At 46.7% G+C, this 17643-nt stretch overlaps 4 protein-coding genes across 5 annotated transcripts; 2 read left to right on the forward strand and 2 right to left on the reverse strand.

Moving 5' to 3' along the window:
* The first annotated feature begins 125 nt into the window (after positions 1-125).
* On the forward strand, positions 126-3773 carry LOC120708782 (VAMP-like protein YKT61). Of its 2 annotated transcripts, none has more exons than XR_005689477.1 (7): positions 126-482; positions 908-1005; positions 1375-1479; positions 2020-2085; positions 2484-2570; positions 3272-3391; positions 3462-3773. XR_005689477.1 is itself a non-coding variant. In XM_039994191.1 (7 exons), the coding sequence occupies exons 1-6, from the start codon at positions 257-259 to the stop codon at positions 3320-3322; spliced, it is 633 nt and encodes a 210-aa protein (XP_039850125.1). In that variant the 5' UTR covers positions 127-256; the 3' UTR covers positions 3323-3357; positions 3462-3773. The 2 variants fall into 2 exon arrangements, 1 of the variants encoding a protein (XP_039850125.1); XM_039994191.1 differs by having other exon boundaries at positions 127-482; positions 3272-3357.
* Positions 3774-4823: 1050 nt separating this feature from the next.
* On the forward strand, positions 4824-7640 carry LOC120708779 (fructose-1,6-bisphosphatase, cytosolic-like). Its single transcript, XM_039994188.1, has 11 exons — positions 4824-5248; positions 5379-5453; positions 5556-5617; positions 5709-5775; positions 6130-6243; positions 6335-6421; positions 6516-6586; positions 6688-6753; positions 6923-7009; positions 7101-7176; positions 7292-7640. Exons 1-11 carry the CDS (start codon positions 5042-5044, stop codon positions 7409-7411), a joined length of 1032 nt encoding a protein of 343 aa, XP_039850122.1. The 5' UTR covers positions 4824-5041; the 3' UTR covers positions 7412-7640.
* On the reverse strand, positions 7455-9109 carry LOC120708785 (soluble inorganic pyrophosphatase-like). Its single transcript, XM_039994195.1, has 7 exons — positions 8813-9109; positions 8657-8685; positions 8499-8564; positions 8235-8408; positions 8037-8157; positions 7881-7962; positions 7455-7776 (listed from the first exon to the last, which is right to left on the reverse strand). The coding sequence occupies exons 1-7, from the start codon at positions 8943-8945 to the stop codon at positions 7734-7736; spliced, it is 648 nt and encodes a 215-aa protein (XP_039850129.1). The 5' UTR covers positions 8946-9109; the 3' UTR covers positions 7455-7733.
* A 2290-nt stretch (positions 9110-11399) lies between these two features.
* Positions 11400-13911, reverse strand: LOC120708784 (sm-like protein LSM3B). Its single transcript, XM_039994194.1, has 3 exons — positions 13596-13911; positions 12027-12122; positions 11400-11735 (listed from the first exon to the last, which is right to left on the reverse strand). Exons 1-3 carry the CDS (start codon positions 13713-13715, stop codon positions 11655-11657), a joined length of 297 nt encoding a protein of 98 aa, XP_039850128.1. The 5' UTR covers positions 13716-13911; the 3' UTR covers positions 11400-11654.
* Positions 13912-17643: the final 3732 nt, after the last annotated feature.

Below are 17643 nucleotides of genomic sequence, written 5' to 3' on the forward strand. Positions count from 1 at the left end.
TGTCATTCGCGGTGGTGCTGCGAATTCGCTCTTCGGAGTTCAGAGTTCGTGTTGATCTCGACAGGGTGGTTTCGGCTGTCAAGCTGGGCCCACTGTCATTGACTCACAGTCGTCTTGGCTTAGTGCGTTGCGACCGAATCTGGCAAGAGGGGAAAGTGGCGCTTGCTTCATATCGTCCTCGTCTGCGAGCTCCGTCCATCCAGCCGTCTCGGGGCAGCCACGAGATCGCGAGCGGCGTAGATCTGCGCGTCAGGGGATGAAGATTACCGCGCTTCTGGTGCTGAAGCCGTCGACCTCCGGCGCCGGGAGCTCCTCGTCAGGCGGCGGGTCGGGCCCGGAGGCGGTGGTGCTCGCGAACGCGACGGACGTGAGCCACTTCGGCTACTTCCAGCGCGGCGCCGCCCGCGAGTTCATCGTCTTCGTCGCCCGAACCGTCGCGCAGCGCACCCAGCCTGGCCAGCGTCAGTCCGTCCAGCACGAAGGTAACCTCAGATCTGCTTAGCTTTCTGATCCGATGAGATCCAAGGCTCGTACGGGTTTGGCCGGGGAGCATAGGGCATGGGCATCCTTTGCCTGCGGATCCGCTGGTAGTTTGATTTCTGGAGCAAGGAAGATGGTGACATTGTTTGGAGCTGGTAGCGATGTCTGATGATACAGGATGTTCTAACTGATCTTATTGGTCAAGTTGTGTTTGGGCTAGCTGTTTGTTATCAGAAGAGATTTTGGCATTTTGGGGCACCCCGTGAACCAATTCTAATGATTATAATTTGTCCGTACTTGCATCTTGTAGTAGCTACTAGCTAGGGGAGGATCACAGTTCATGGCTGATCCTCCTTTGGTTTAAGATTTGAAACACATTTTTATTGTGCATTTCCTCATGCTCTGGTGATGTACCATGTTTTTTCAGAATATAAGGTCCATTCACACAACAGAAATGGTCTTTGTGCGGTGGCATTCATGGACGATCACTATCCTGTACGGAGTGCATTTTCTCTTCTGAATAAGGTACCAACCATTATTCCAGAGATTCCGCTCATGTCTTTGTATTCTGCTTAGGTCGAGCTTACTGATTAAAAGTACAGCTTGCCGGTCAAAAGGTTGTTAGTTCGAAACATATTTAAGTTGGATGAATCACACTATAAGTTGCTGCTTCGCAGCACCTTTGATAATTGCAGTCATACTCAGCACTGTTACAATGTTAGCGTGCATTATTGGACATGTTTGATTGGCAATGTCAAAACCTAGACTGCTTGATAGCCAGCTGGTCCCTTAAATTTTTGTTACAAGGCAACCATCTGCGTCCACTATCAAAATGTTGTACTTCTTGTAGTCCCTTTAAGAAATCCAGTTGTTGATATGATGAATTTTGTGTAGGTTCTTGATGAGTACCAGAAGGATTTTGGGGACTCCTGGAAATCTGCTACTGCAGATGGAACTCAACAGTGGCCTTTCCTCACGGATGCTTTGACAAAATTTCAGGTTCACAACTTTTTTCGAAATAGAAGTGACTTCTTTCCATGCATTGATTGATATAAGCTTATAGAAATAATCACCATCTATTGTTAGGATCTAACAGATTGTCACTGTTTTATGCTACCTTCTATGGAAAAGAACAGCTAATTGAGTTGAATTTCAACAATATGTCTGTTTCTGGTATATTCATCGCAACATGCCATTTTTATTTTGGATGAAACAAGAGGCTTTTGGGGCTTGGCCTTTTGGGCATTATTACACAATAATACATTCTGCTTGTGCCTACTTGTCCTAATATTTGATCATTCCAGATTGTCATATCACTGCATTACCACTAAAGAATTATTCATGCAGCTGGGTTGCTCTGATGGCTGCCCAGAAGGAACATGTTAATTTTTGGAAGTAATATTATATCATGTAATGCATACTGTGATGTTTGTGGCTAAATGAACTTGGTTATATTTGTGCAGCAGATTATGCCTGTGTTTTTCTTACTTCCTATATATCACAAAAGGGAACATATTCACAACTGTTCTCATTTTGTAGGACCCTGCAGAAGCTGACAAATTAATGAAAATCCAGAGGGACTTGGATGAAACAAAAATCATCCTAGTAAGTGTTACATATTTAAAACTTTCTTTGTTGGAGATGTTTCAGTTTTGCAGAATGCGTCCACCATGAAATTAAGTTTTTTCTTGGATTACTGCACTAGATGATTACATTTCATTGCTATAACATAAAGTTTGGGCATTACCTTTATAGAATATTCACTCAAGTACGTGCTCATGCACGGTCGCGAAAAAAAAGAATATTCACTCAAGTATGGCTTTAGGCCATATATGCTTGTGCCGACACTATATCTAGATGGGCTTAGAGATCCTGCTTCAAGTCTTTTTTCGAGCAATCATCCATTCTGCCCCATCTCGTTCTGAAGCTACTATGTTTGAATATGGGAGTGATTTGTCAACTATTGCTAATTGTGGATCATTTATGCTTGAATATTTTAACAGCATAAAACTATTGAGAGTGTCCTTGCCAGGGGAGAGAGACTGGATAGCTTGGTTGAGAAAAGCTCTGACCTGAGCGCTGCTTCACAGGTAACCCTATCTTTGCTTTGTCTGGTTAATGATTGCTTTGATGTCGTACAATGTGAAACATATTAAAGCTTTGCTACTTCCTGCTGTCATAAGTTAAGCAATCAACAACTTCAGATCCTCATGTACTAGCACTGTTTTCAGGTTTATATACTCTGTTGGATGTATATTGCTGACTTTTCTAGCTAGCAATTCACTGTTTGCAGGAGTATTAGAAGCGAATTTTTAACATGCCACAGTCTGTTAGTAATAAATCAGACATTTATGGATTGGAATAAGCTAGTTTCCGACACACTTCAGTCACTTTGATAGTTATTACCATTGGTGAATATCAGTCTAAAGTGTAATGCTCAAGTGGTAGCGCTTGCCTGGGGCCTATGATCTCTTTATAGCTTAGAGCGTTAGAGGAAGCAGAGCGTGGCTTGTTAGTTGCAGTATAGGTTTGCTGAATACTATTAAGTCTCTAATGCTGTAGTGGCAGCGTTTGCTAAGGGGCCGAACAGTTGCGGTTTGCATATCATGCAGAGTGACTGGTGCAAAGTGTAATAAAGGCTTTAAGGCCCTGTTTCTCTAGGCTAGATCTGCGCATTTAGAACTTGTTATTGCTCTTCAGCTTAACCTAAATTTAATTATTAGTATCCATTATCTCAGAGTTCGTTCGTGTATAGTACTTCATCTTCTTGCGGGTTATTTTTGTGTTCCAGATGTTCTACAAGCAGGCAAAGAAGACAAACCAGTGTTGCACTATACTTTGAACTCCGCCGCATGTATCGTTGTTGCAAAGTGCCAGGTTAAAGCTGTTCTTTCACAAGATTGTAGTTATTGTGAGGCTTTGTCTTCTCTTTTCATCTAATAAATTTTTCAGCAATCTCTTTTATTCCTTCTATTTTTCAGAGACAAAAGGATCTATATTGTACGAATTTACTGTGAGTTAAATTACCCATGGAGCGTGGTTACAAGGCCCGAAGTCGATGCTGGTGGATTGATGTTAGGCAGACAGCGGTTTTTTTCCTTGAATATGTGGAATTGAGTTTTTTCCATGTGAAAATCGCTGTGTTACGATCAAGCTCTGTACCGTCATTCTTTGGTGATTATGCAACCTTGTAGCGCCCACTAACATCATTTATTGTACTATAAGGCTTACCGCAAACTACAGAAATCACCGACATCTTTGTTTCCCCTGCATAGATTGTTGAATTCTCATTAGGTGTCCTGTTCCCAGCCCATACGTTACATCCTTGCATTACTTTACCAAGGTCCAAGTACAGTATGTTGTACGCTTGCTGGTGTTGCTACTCTGTTTACGTGGTCATCCGGATGCTGCCAAATCGCCAACATGGTTTTGTTCCCTGTGAAATCCTCCGTTCTGATTTACTTCAAAAAAAAATCCTCCATGTTGATAGTCACCCTCGCCCGAGCTTGTGGCGTGCTGGCGTTCTCAGGCTCACAACCTCCCTTTGTGCGGACAATCTCAACCAGTCACTGGACCAGAGAAGGCAATTTGTGTAAAGCAACTCCCCCAACGGACCGCACCTGCCTAGCGTAAAGGCGAACTGTCCAATCGGCATGGTATCGTAATATTCCATGGCGTAATATTACGATATTATTTTTTGAATTATTATTATTCATAATAATAACGTAATATCGTAATAACGTAATTACGGTATCGTAATAATAACAATATTATTAATAACGTAATATCGTAATATACCATGGTATCGTAAAAAAAATATCGAACATGCCCAGCCATGGCGCGGTCTCCCTTTTGAAGCTGGACCAGGCATATTCCACGCGTAATGGCCAGGCCATCACGCGGCCGGCATCATGGATTCCTGGAAGCCTGTGAGCTCCCATTTGCCAGTGACGCCACACATACAGCCATACACTGATGAGTGACGACTGATGAGAGCCGTCTCGCTGTCTTGCGCGTCGGATTCAGGCCGTGCTGCCGTGGCTACTGCCTACTGCCCCTAATCCCCCCTGCCCGCGTTGCCGCCTTCCCCCGCCGTTTCGTCGGCAGGCGCCGCGACGGGGCAAAGCCTCGCTCTCGTCTCCTCAATGTCGATCGCTCTCCCCTACCATCCCGTCGCCCTGCGTTGCCGCGCGCCACGGACGCCGCCGCACCCACCACCACAAGCCGCAGCGGATAGAGGGATAGGCCTCCGCGCCGATTCCGTTGGATCTCCGCGGCCCTTGGCTCCCAGCCTCACTTTCCGTTCGCCCGCCGCGCCGGGCCGCGCTACCCCACCCGGCAGAGGAAAGGAAAACCACCGCGCGACACGTCACGCCGATGCCAGCCACCCACCCAGCTCCCGGCCGCGCCGGCATATACCCTGCGCCCGGGAGCAGCCGGTGAGCTCGTGCCCCGCGCGCTCTCCGCACTGCGCGATCACTAGCTAGCCAGCCAGCCAGCCGAACGAACGAAGAGGGAGCGAGGAAGGGCGTGCGAGCGCGGCGGCGTCGTCGGCGGCGAGATGGACCACACGGCGGAGGCGCACCAGACGGACCTGATGACCATCACGCGGCACGTGCTGAACGAGCAGAGCCGGAACCCCGAGTCCCGCGGCGACTTCACCATCCTGCTCTCCCACATCGTCCTCGGCTGCAAGTTCGTCGCCTCCGCCGTCAACAAGGCCGGGCTCGCCAAGCTCATCGGCCTCGCCGGCGAGACCAACGTCCAGGCAAGTGCGCCGCCAGGCTTGCTTATATATATACCTCGATCGATCGCGCGCTTTGGATGGATCGCTCACAATTTTCTCCTGCAAGATCGAGCTGCCTAATTAACTTGGTGCGAGCGACGGCATGTGACAGGGAGAGGAGCAGAAGAAGCTGGACGTGCTGTCCAACGAGGTGTTCGTCAAGGCCCTCGTCAGCAGCGGCCGCACCGTACGGATCCAGAATCCTCCTTGTCCATTTCCCCTCGTCCGTTCCAGTTCTTTCTTAGCGTTTTGTTCTCTGACCCGTCGCCGGTGCACGCAATGCATGCAGTGCGTCCTTGTGTCGGAGGAGGACGAGGAGGCAACGTTCGTGGATCCTGCGCTGCGTGGGAAGTGAGCCCTGCTTGCTATTGCCCATGGTGCGAGCTTAGCTTCTGCTACTCTGTTCCTGGAGATTGAAATGCGTGCGTCGATTTTCTGCAAGGTACTGCGTCTGCTTTGATCCGCTCGACGGCTCCTCCAACATCGACTGTGGCGTCTCAATCGGAACGGTATGAACACGACCCGGTCCTTTTGCGGAAAGTAGAAATTTCGTTTCAAGATCTGAGGATAGTGACGCCAAAAGCAAGGTTTAGCAAACGAGAAGTTTATTTTCTGATATTATCTCTGGAATAACAGAAAATTTCAGCACTGACAGTGCAGAAGTACATGCTGTATCCAATTTGATTTTTTTTCTCATCAGTTACTTTACTGATCAGTAACAAACTGCGCACAGCCAAGCTTTTGAGGTTTTACATGCCCCTTTTTCCTTCAGAATATGGGCCTTCTACATTCAGCATGGGGCATGTTTTCTCCTTCCTCTTATTTTATCACATGAGCTTCATTTAGGTAACTTTTTTTTATAGATCTTTGGGATTTACATGATCAAGGACAAGGATAATGTGACTCTGGAGGACGTGCTGCAGCCTGGCACGAACATGCTTGCTGCGGGATACTGCATGTATGGCAGTTCCTGCACGGTAATCAAGTCTTCTAACCCCGTCTTCCCTCAACACAATCTTCTTTTAAGTGTCCCATCTGAAATTGACTTGTACAATCAATCTGCTGCAGCTTGTTCTGAGCACTGGGAGTGGTGTCAATGGCTTCACACTTGACCCATCACTTGGCGAGTTCATACTGACTCATCCAGACATCAAGGTTAATTTGAGTCACCGACCGTGGTTCAATCATTTTTTGTTTAATGGTTCAGGCAATACTGATGACCGTGGCATTCATCCTTCACTCTGTGCAGATACCTAAGAAGGGAAAGATTTATTCAGTCAATGAAGGGAATGCCAAAAATTGGGATGCGGCTGTTGCGAAGTATGTATTGTTCATGTGCTCGTAGTGCTACCTTGCTTAAGACTGCTCAACCTTTTCTGATGAAACAAAGCTCCAGCTAAAATTTAGACCATAAATGTCAGGTTTGTGGAGAAGTGTAAATACCCCAAAGATGGTTCGCCACCTAAATCTTTGAGATACATTGGAAGGTGAGTCAATCTTTCACTAGATTTTCTTCTTCTGAACGAACATCTTTCACTAGATTCAGTAGTAAAATGAACGTATGAGTCCTTTGTCATCTGGATCAAATATTACGTAGGATTGTACTACTTGGATATTAACACACACTCTGAAGTTGATGGTTTACTTCTTTTACAGTATGGTTGCTGATGTTCACCGCACCTTGCTCTATGGGGGTGTATTTTTGTACCCTGCTGACAAGAAGAGTCCGAATGGAAAGCTCCGGTAAGCTGAGGCCTACTCTGATTTGCTTGGCATCCGTTAGCCAGTTGCATACATACTTCTGAAGACGGCTCGATTTGGTTTGGTTTTGCAGTGTCCTGTATGAAGTTTTCCCCATGTCATTCCTCATGGAGCAGGCTGGAGGTCAGTCCTTCACAGGCAAAGAACGGGTAGGATTTCTGCTTCTGTTTATTTTCTTCAGAAATAGTATAAACAATTTTGTTTTCTTGTCCACATTGCGCGTTCAGTTTGCCGCAAAACATGCTGACACATTGGCACTGGCAGGCTCTTGATCTGGTCCCAACCACGATCCACGAGAGGTCCCCGGTATTCCTCGGCAGCTACGACGACGTGGAAGAGATCAAAGCATTGTACGCCGAACTGGCAAAGACAAGCTCCGCTTGATCAGGGCATCATACGAGGTGTAAATCGACTTCTGGCCTTGCTGTAACTTGATTCAGACATTTCTTACTTTTGTGTCGCCTTAAGCTTGTACGGGGTAAGATTCAGTATAATAGTATGGAGGCCTTGAACAGTTTCACAAGCAACTAAAAAGGCCTCCTTACAAGTTACACCATGACCCTAATAATACATACATGTATAGTACATCTCTAGCAGCCAAGGCTTGTGTTCTCTGGCTAAGCATACTCATAGTTCAATTCGACTTCTCGACACATGGCAAGTACTGGACTACTGGTGGAGAACCAAGTGCCCAGGCGCCACAAAACTACTGCCGCAGGCTCTGCAGATTGTACTGCGCATAGAGATCCCTGCAGAAATGTGATCGTGTCATCATCAGTCAATTATTCGATACCGGAAGGCGAAAATTCACCCTCCGAGGCCTGAAAATGCTCGATGACACATTGACACTAACATGGAGTACTGGATGGCATCGCGGGCAGTGCTCGCAGGCTGAACCTCGTCCACAGCAACCTCCTTGTTCTCGTTCTTCTTATCTGAATATTTTGTGGGATAGTTACATGGAGCAGCAAAAACAGGAGGGGAATGGAAGGACGTTGGGGAAGCTTACAATCTTCGAAGAATCGTCGGATCTCCTGGACCCGGTGAGGCGAGAGCTCGCTGAGGTCATTGTAGTGGCGGTACTCGGGGTCATCGGTGCAGACGGCAATGATCTTGTCATCCTTCTCTCCCTGTCCCAAGAGTCCCAATAACAGACCGATCTTATTTTTTTCTCGACGACAACTGGTCTGAAGATACAGGGGCATACCTGATCAATCATGGGCATGAGCCCGATCGCTCTGGCTCGGAGGAAGCAGCCAGGAAGAACCGGTTCCTGCATGAGGACCAGCACATCCATGGGGTCGTTGTCCTCGCAAAGCGTTCGCGGGATGAAGCCGTAGTTGTGCGGGTACACCACCGACGAGTACAGCACGCGGTCGACCTGACAGCAGGAGCTCGGATCAGTTGCGTTGCGCTGCAGTGGGCATGAAATGAAACAGAGAGATCACTGATCGTGACCGCGTTGGCTGACCTTGATGAGCCCGGTTTTCTTGTCGAGCTCGTACTTGACCTTGCTCCCTTTCGAGATCTCCACGACCTGCCCAACGTTCAGGAACGAAGATACTCCACCTGTCAAGGTGTGCCGTGAGAAGATCGATCGGTACTTGGCTTGCACTTGGTGCTACTTACAACGTTGAACGCAGCAGGAGCGTCAGGGCCTGGGCGCGCGTACGTACACAGAGTCACAGAAATTGTCGAGCGTTAGCGCCACTCATCCGAAGGTCACCCACCGGGACCAGAACGCCCGGTGACGCTGGAAAGAAGAAGAAGAAAATTCCCTCTCACCGATCTCGAGGTCGTGCCATGGGTGCGCGGCCACGGACCTCCGCGACAGGGACGAGAGGATCCTCTCGTTCAGCCGCGGCGCGGGGCGGCTCGGCGGGTCGCCGGCCGCCGCGCGCCCGTCCGCCTCGCTCATCTCCTCCTCTCGCGGTCTCGCCGTCCCGCGTCCCCCGCGCGCTCACTTGCCTCACTTGCCCTGCTCGGCTCGGCACGGTTCCGCCGCCTCGCCCGCCTGCTCCAAGCGGCGGCGGGCTCGGCCGATCACCCAAGCGCGCCGCTCGTGTCCACGAAGCAGGTCGTGTCCCGTAGCGTGCGTGGCTCAGACGACGGACTGTCGGACTCCCCCGCGCGTGCCCGTGTATATGGGGGCGGGGCCGGGACGTGTGCCCGGTCGGCTCTGGCAACCAGCAGGGGAACACGAAGGTCCCAGTCCCAGGCGAGTGTTGCGCACGCGGCACCGCTTCTCGCGAGTTCTTTCGGCTTCCTCGGCGTCGAGCCACAGGCACACTCCAGGTTTCGACCGGCCTCGCACGGTGAGGATCCATTGGCGGCCCACGTCACGGCCGAAGCTTCGAGCACGGATTCGGGTACCGGGCGTTGCGTGCCTGCCCTTCCGGTATTCTCGGGCTGGCCCTATCAGGATCCGGCATCCCACACGGTGCGGTTTGGCGCAGATGGTCCTGGAGTGTGGCTAGACGCCGATGGTCTTGTTCTTCCCGTGGCTGACACGTTTCTCTGGGATCGAAAATAAAAAAAAGTTCATTTTTTACCATCCAATTCTGGCCTCAGTTTTATTTTGGCCATCGAACTCCAAAACCGGATATTTTTGACCATCCAACTATCAAAATCGTTCAAATTTGACCATCGAACTGTTTTTTTGGGTGGTTTTAATTTTTTTATTTACAATTAAGTCATTAGATTTTAAAATAATTATTACTTTTTGCCCGTACCTCCGATTTAGGTAATTCTTACTGTCACGCATTCATAACGGTGAGCTTTATTTTTAAAATATTCTTCATACTATTTTATCACTAGTTGTTATATTATCCTTATATTGTTGTGCAAAAACAACAATATAAGAAAAGTAAAATAAACAGTTACAAAATTATATAAATAATATTTTAAAAAATAAAACTCATCATTACGAAGACATGACCACAAGAATCACTTAAATCGGAGATACGGGAAAAAATAGTAATTATTTTAAGATCCAAGGACTAATCATTTAAAATAATTAGTCCTTGGATCTTAAAATGATTACTATTTTTTCCTCATATCTCCAATTTAAGTGATTCTTGTGGTCATGTGTTCGTAACGATGAGCTTTATCTTTTAAAATATTGTTCATATTATTTTGTAATTAATTATTTTATTTTTCTTATATTGTTGTTTTTACACAACAATATAAGAATAACATAATAAATAGTGACAAAATAGTATGAAGAACATTTTAAAAGATAAAGCTCACCGTTACAAACGCATGACCGCGGGAATGACCTAAATCGAAGGTACGGGCAAAAAAGTAATAATTATTTTAAGATCTAAGGACTTACCCACAAAAACAGTCTGATGGTCAAATTTGAACGGTTTTGATAGTTGGATGGCTAAAGATACACAGTTTTTGAATTTGATGGCCAAAACCAAACCGAGACCAGAGTTGGATGGTCAAAAATAGATTTTTTTAAAAAAATCAAAGGGAGTACTGGAGGACTAAGTCTCCCGATGGACACGATTTCAGTTCCAGGACTCGGAACGCGCCTCCTGGAAGAAAATCCGGGCAAGAACAGCGTTTTTTTTTCTCAAAATGTGCTGTCACAGGAAACAAAACGGCAGCACAGTTTAGCACGAATTCTGCATTGAAGCAGCCACGCCCATATTTTCTAGCTTAATCGAGGCCAGGAGCAATTGGAGCGTTACTCAAATCAGGGCTTTTGCATTTACAAAGAAAAAACAAGTCTAGGCATTGGGAGTGAGCTTACCCTCCAGATGTGTCCGTCACCACCTGAAATTGCAGAGGCACAGCGGCGGAAACGGTTAGGGTTTAGGATGGAGATTGATGGGTTAAGGGAAGGGGTTAAGAGCGAGTGGAGGCTTACGAGATGGGAAGGGCTGAGGGCGGAGGTGATGGCCGCCTCGACGTCCTCCTTGGTGACGCCCATCGCTTCTTCGCCTCCTCTTCGCCGGTGGGCTCAGGTGGAGCGACGGGATGGGCAAGCAAGAAGATGACATGGCCTGGCGTCTGGCGGCGAGCCTCTTTATTTACTTCTTTCCGGTTTCCAGAAATTGTTCTTGCTGAGCACAGTTGCAATATTATGTTGCTCCTCCAAGAGCCCTAGTGGCCTGGGAATCGAATATTTGGGGGATTTGTATGGTTGGAAAATTTTATACTATATTCGACTTACGTTGCCAAGTTATAATCTCCAAGTAACTGACGATTCGGGCTTAAGGCGTTGCACATTTTTCATTTCAACCACAGCTTTCCTGTCGAAACATTCCCGTTGGTACGACATCAGTAAGCTATCAGATCCAGATCAGACACTCAGACAACAAATATTGCGCACACAGTACAGATTTTGCTCCGAGTCTTATGAATGTGTAACTTGCCAACTCGTTACTCAAGTCACTTAGGCTGTTATGCAAGCGCGTTGAATTAGCTGAGAACAGCACATAAGAATAATTCGACTGAAGATTCAAACACCAGGCAGTAGTTACATGATCGTATCACTCGTTAAGCCTACAATCCATCAGAAAACAGTAACAGTGCAGCACATGGCATACACTCCAAGCCATCAAGTGGCCAAATACAGAGTAAATAGTTGGCAATCAGCTCCATCTAACTTCTAGCATCATGCAGTTCGCAGGGGTGGAGAAACCAATATGACACCATCACCTCGGACAAAAAGGAAGGGGATAGTGCGTTTCGTTGTCTGCAAAGATTATCTAGCAAAGAGTTAGTGTATCAACATCTTCATTACACATTTCAATGATTGACAATAGATAAAGTAAATAGCTGTCCTGTGTCATCAGGTTACCAGTAATACGAGTCATTAACTCATTATCAAAGTATTATGGAATTATGCCACCTTATAGCAGCAGAAATCAGAACCATGAAACTCAAGGAGTCTAAAAGTTCAAATGAATAATGATAATTTGACAACCAAAAGTTTGACTTTACAAAACATTTTCAAGAATTAGGGCAAAAACGCCAATGGACTTACGCGCACAATTTCTTCATATGTTTCATCATCTATCTCAACAGTTGTTACAACCTCCTCAACATCACCAAGGATCATGTTTAAGTGTTGATCGTATGCCTGAATTCAAAAGGAAGACGTCAGCAACAGTCATCCCATAATACAACAACCAAATTACAAGATATAAAAAAATGATGTGGGCTACGGGGAGGTATTAAATACCCCACCTGAACAAATGTGAGGAACCAGGATTTGAACCCTGGTCCGCTAGTTCTTTCCCAAGGACACTAGCCAGCTGCACTAAGGCAGCTTCTCAAATTACAAGATATAAATCCCCACAGACAAAAATAATTGACGAACTCATGAGAAAGATGGGAGTATCATGTACTTGTAACTGAAAGCAAGAGACAGTAGCGGAGAATGCAACTGAGAATTAGGGCATCAGCAATGGCTCGCTCGAAAAGTCGACTCATGCATGCCACGTATGGACCTAGCAAATAATTTTATTTTTCTCCTAACACACTTTATTGATTTGGTATTCCTCAATGGGCCCACAATAGAATAGTTAAAAGGTAAGATATCTTTCAAAGTTTTGGTTTCTCTCTCCCTACACGGTTGGAACTTTAATACTGAGTTAATCAGCAGGAATCGACTCCTCTTAGGAGGTCACTCTTCCTCTCTCCTTTAAAGATCGGCATGCTCCAGCGGTGATGATTCGGTTCATCAGGTCCAAGTAGGACTATGCACCGGCCACTGGAGAAGCCCTTATATAGCATAGCATGAGGTGGAATAAATGCAAGCCATGGAAGGGATCACAAAGCTATAAAATGCTCAGCAATAGAATTTTCATTCATCATGAGGTTCTGAACAGATTAGTACAAACTCACTATAATGCCACATGCTTACATGACATTCATGAATTCCAGGAGTCGTACTGATAGATGCTATCCATTACCTTGTTAAATGATAAAATGCCCCAAGGGTTTCATGTCAAATATATGCTTATTATTTAGTCTGCAGGACTCATGCATTAGCTCCCCTCATCAAAAATGAAAGAGTCTCAAACAGTTAAGCCTGACTTGCAAAGTTCAGAAAAAGGGCTTACAGTTGAGACATCACCTTATTCTAAAAAGAGAATAATTCATTACATATGAATAATGGAACTTCTACACGTTCCAACCCTCCCCCTTTCTTATGAGCTCTCATGTCCCTTCCATGTTATTGAGATATTAATCCTTGTAAATGGTTTCGAATTCACAGCACCTAGTTCTGGCATATCTAACCTCTAATTTTCATCGAATTGTTGCCCTGCACATCAGCACATGAACTGCCACATTTAGTTCTGACAGATTTGACTAGTGGTAATACAAAGCAAAGATACAATTTAACTAAAGGAGCCTAGAAGCTCAAATTGGATGCGTTGAATCCCATATAACAAGCCAGCCCATTGCAAATCGTTCACTTAAACCCGTCGCTTCGTACCCAACGCAACAGCCACTGCAACCAGCCAATACGCTACTACACACCCAACCAACCACGAGCAGAGAACAAAATAGAATAAATTGTCCAAAGAGAAGTAGACAGGTTAATTACATGGAGCTTGCCGCGGAGCTCGCGGTCGGACCGGAGCTTGACGTAGATGCGCTCGTCGAGGCTGAGCCGTATCAGATCCAGCGGCTCCTTCACCGCGATCTCCTCCTCCGCTGACGCCATCGCCTCCGCCTAATCTCCTGCCTGTCCGCGCCCAAAACCCTCTAAACCCTAGCAACCCGATCAATCGAACGCCCGGTCGCAGCAAGCACGCACTGGCGGCGGGCGGCGGCTTCGGCGGCGGATGCGCTCACGTTTTTTGGGTGGAGGTGCTGCGGCGCCCACCGGACCTGTTTGCTGTAAAGCATCTTGCGGACCCGGGCCAATGGGCCTTAGCTTTACTGTAAGTGTGACCGTGGGCCTTATGCCTTATGGGCATCCACGGACCAATGGGCCTTATGCCTATGCCGTAAAGCATCCTCAGTATTCTTTGGGCCATCAAGTATCCGCATCACGATTTCTTCAGCTGCAGAAGGATGTGAATCTTTTATTAAATAAATGTTCTTGTATTTTCTCTATTTTTTTTGCGAAATGGGGGTTATATTAAAAAGGAAGGACAGTTCATCCATGGAAGTTTACAAGAAATACTCTGGAACTACTGAAATTTACAGCATCACACCCCCATCGGAGAGGCGAGCCTCTGAGGTCCGGTCGCCGGCGACGAACACCCCGACCAAGGTCAATCCACCTTCCTCCTCCACGAACGACTCCAAAGTATGGTTACGCCACAAGAGCCAACGCCTCGACTCGCCAGCACGCATCGTAGACTTTGAATGAAAATCGGCCGCCGACACGTAGAGAAAGGAAGAGGCAGAGCAGTCCATCGCCGCCAACACCGTCGCCGGCAAGCAGACCCACAGTCCAGCGTCGGTGACCAAAGCAGCAACGCGGACAAAGAGCACACCCCCATGGATGCACAAGATCTCCCCCCCTTTCGCAAGGACGAATAAAACCAAACCTAGTACCGTTGCCGACGATGATGAAAAGGAAGAAGATGAAGCCGCCCACCACGCCGAGGATGGATCCGGATCCACCGTCTTCCCGACCGCCGCCGGAGACCCAGTACCCCCCCCCCCCCCCCCGCAGGTCGCGCAGGGACCAGCAGGAGCAAAAGACGCCGCCATGAAGCAGTAGACGCTGCCGTCGCCGGGAACGAGGACATCGTCGCTGGCTTCACCGGCAACCTAGCTACCTAGCACTAATCTACCATAATACTAGTAGCAATAAGTACGCCAACCTTCAATCCACCCGATTCCCCACCCCCGCACGGCCGCCGGAGAGGCCGCCGGCGAGGGGAATCGAGCGGATCGGCGCAGCGAAGCACCCCTATTTCGCCTTCTTCGGTACTGTGCAGAAGGGGAAAGAAGCACCAGAGTAGCGCACATGATGGCTTGTATTTTCTCTAAAGAACGCTTGCTACGAGAGCAGTAGAATAAAAAAATTGAAAGAAAATCGGCGCATCACGTTCTCACGTACTTTATCATGAGTTACGATTTTCCCTCCTGGAGCCTTGCTCCTGTTCTCAAAGAATCCAGGCAGCGGCACCTGCTTGTCAGCAAGGTCTGACGAAATGCGTCGCAAGAGCTGCCGATAGTGGAACAGTTTGATGACAGCCATGGGCGCGACGCTCAGCATCCAGGTTGCGCCCTCTTGTCCTCTCCGTGACGCCTCCCCGTTGTAGTTTTCCCCATGGCTCCTTGCTGGCGTTCGGAGCTCGAATTTTAGCTCGAACTGTCGCTTTCGTTGATGTTCCACTGACAGTTTTTTTAAGCAGAAGAAGGAACATGTTGACTGACCTTCATCTGATGATGATCCTCGGCGTTTACATCCACACAGCACACATATCTTTTTATACGCAGAAACAAAGGCTATCTAATTTCGTGTCAAAATAAAAATAGTCCCTGGACGGCAAAAGTTGTCCTCAGCTGGATCAGGCAGTCGCCGTACACGATCGGTATTTGTACGCCCCTGTTTGACATTTTCATTCACGCGTCTCGTATAAACGACTTGTTCTCTCCTCCCAAAAGTCTACAGCTTTATTGGTCTTGCTCTGGCAACGAAAGAAAGAGATGTCTGTAGTTGTTTATATTCTTATACTCCCTCCATCAGAGTTTAAGTGGACGTATAGATTTAAACTAGAAGTCTTACTGTTCATGCAAAATTACCATAATGCCCCTATAAATGTGTCAGCCATCTTTCCTGCACGCGCAGGTGACAGTGCACATGCAAATAAAAAACAAAGTCTGGCCAAAGAGAGATAGCACGTGGCAGCATACTTTCTCAACAAATGTGTGGCTATGAACAAACTCAACACAATAAAAAAACAAAAGTCCATCAAAGACCAGTACAGAAACTTCTAGCAACTCTTTGGACGTTTCCAGCAACTCACGAATAAAAAAATCCTGAAATGCGTCCGCCAGCTGCCCATGCGTGCGTCAATTGAGGCACCAGGTCTACGTGACCGTTTAATATGAGAAAAATTTTGAACTCTAAACGTCCACTTAATCTTGGACGGAGGGAGTAGGCATTAGCAGCGTTATCCTGCTGTCCCTGTTACTGTTTCGAACGTTCACCACTCGATCTCTGGCGTTCATGTCTACCCTGCTTTTATCCTCTTTCATGCTGCCGTTGAATGGAAAGAAGCATCGGTAGCATCAATCCACCTTTTCTTTATCCAGAGACGCAAACGTATCGGCTGAAAAAGGAGAAAACATACAGCAGGATGAAACCAAAACGTCCTTCTTTGCTCTGCCAGGCAGCCTGCAGCTACAAGAACTGCAGGGATTGGACGAGACGAGACGAGAGCTCGGCAAAAGCCCTGATTGCAATCGCTCGGGCCTGCCATCCGTGTCTTTCAGGGCAAAGAACCAAGAAACTGGTTGCAGATAGATCACAGAAATTAGGAGTAGCCGAGTAGGGCAGAGATGACGGAACAGCTCATGCTCGTTTCTTCGCGTTTCGTTCTTCCGTCCGGTAGCTGACAAAGGCGTGGACTCGTACGCAGTATTACGAGGGTGTTCGGCTGATTCAATTTCGACTTGTCTCAGCTTATCTCGATTTATCTCCTCTCACATAATACTATTCATTCTACCAGTCGAATACTATTTACTGAATCAGCCGAACAGCTGGATCAGGCCTGGCCCCTTGCTGCATGATTCATGCATCGGCTGGGGTTTAGTTACGCGCTGATGCGAGCAGCCGGGATTGTTTAGACGGTGCAGTGGTTGGAGCGATAACGCCGATGAGTTCAGCCTTTCTGATGCATCCTTTTGACAAATGCTCGTGTACAGGACGACGCCATTATTTCCCACGGGGCGCAAAAGACATCGAGATTCAGTACAGCGCTAACTGCTAAAACCTGATCAATCGATTAATCTCGATTAGTGATGGGAACCTGCCACCGGTGCCCTACCATAATATAATATAATATTTTAAATTTAAAACCGCCGTCTTTCTCTGCAGCTAGCTAGCTGCCTGATTCCACGAAACCATATAGAAAAAGGAAAGTTTCCCGGTCACTTAACAAATCAACACCCTAGCAGACTATTCATGATCATTTTTTTTTGTTATCCAGTTGTTTCGAAATTGGTGGTAAGATCTTTTTGGCTACTTCAATGAAGTAGAGTAATGCCCGCGGGTGAGTTTACAGGATCTATCTTTCGTCCGTTTTGGTCGAAAACTCCTGTGAATTTCGGGGGAAGGGGAGCCTTGTCCTGCCGCCCGGTGGCGCTTCGAGGCTCGGCCATGTTTGGTTCATATCTTGAAATTTTTTTCACAAAAAAATGAATGCATGTATGGAGTATTAAATCGGGTTTATTTGCGAAATTTTTTTATGAATATGTGTAATTTTTCGAGACAAATCTAATGAGCCAAGTTCCACTATAATTGGTTACAGTGATGCTATAGTAACCGCCGCTAATCATTCTCTAATTATACGGTAAAAGGTCTTATTAGCTACAACACATGCTACAATACTATAATTATGAAAATTATTTTATAATTAAACTTTATTTAATACCTTTAATAACTGATCAAAAGGACAAAACTTTTT

The sequence above is a fragment of the Panicum virgatum genome, chromosome 5K (genome assembly GCF_016808335.1).
Source record: "Panicum virgatum strain AP13 chromosome 5K, P.virgatum_v5, whole genome shotgun sequence".
In the NCBI taxonomy this organism is placed as follows: Eukaryota; Viridiplantae; Streptophyta; class Magnoliopsida; order Poales; family Poaceae; genus Panicum; species Panicum virgatum.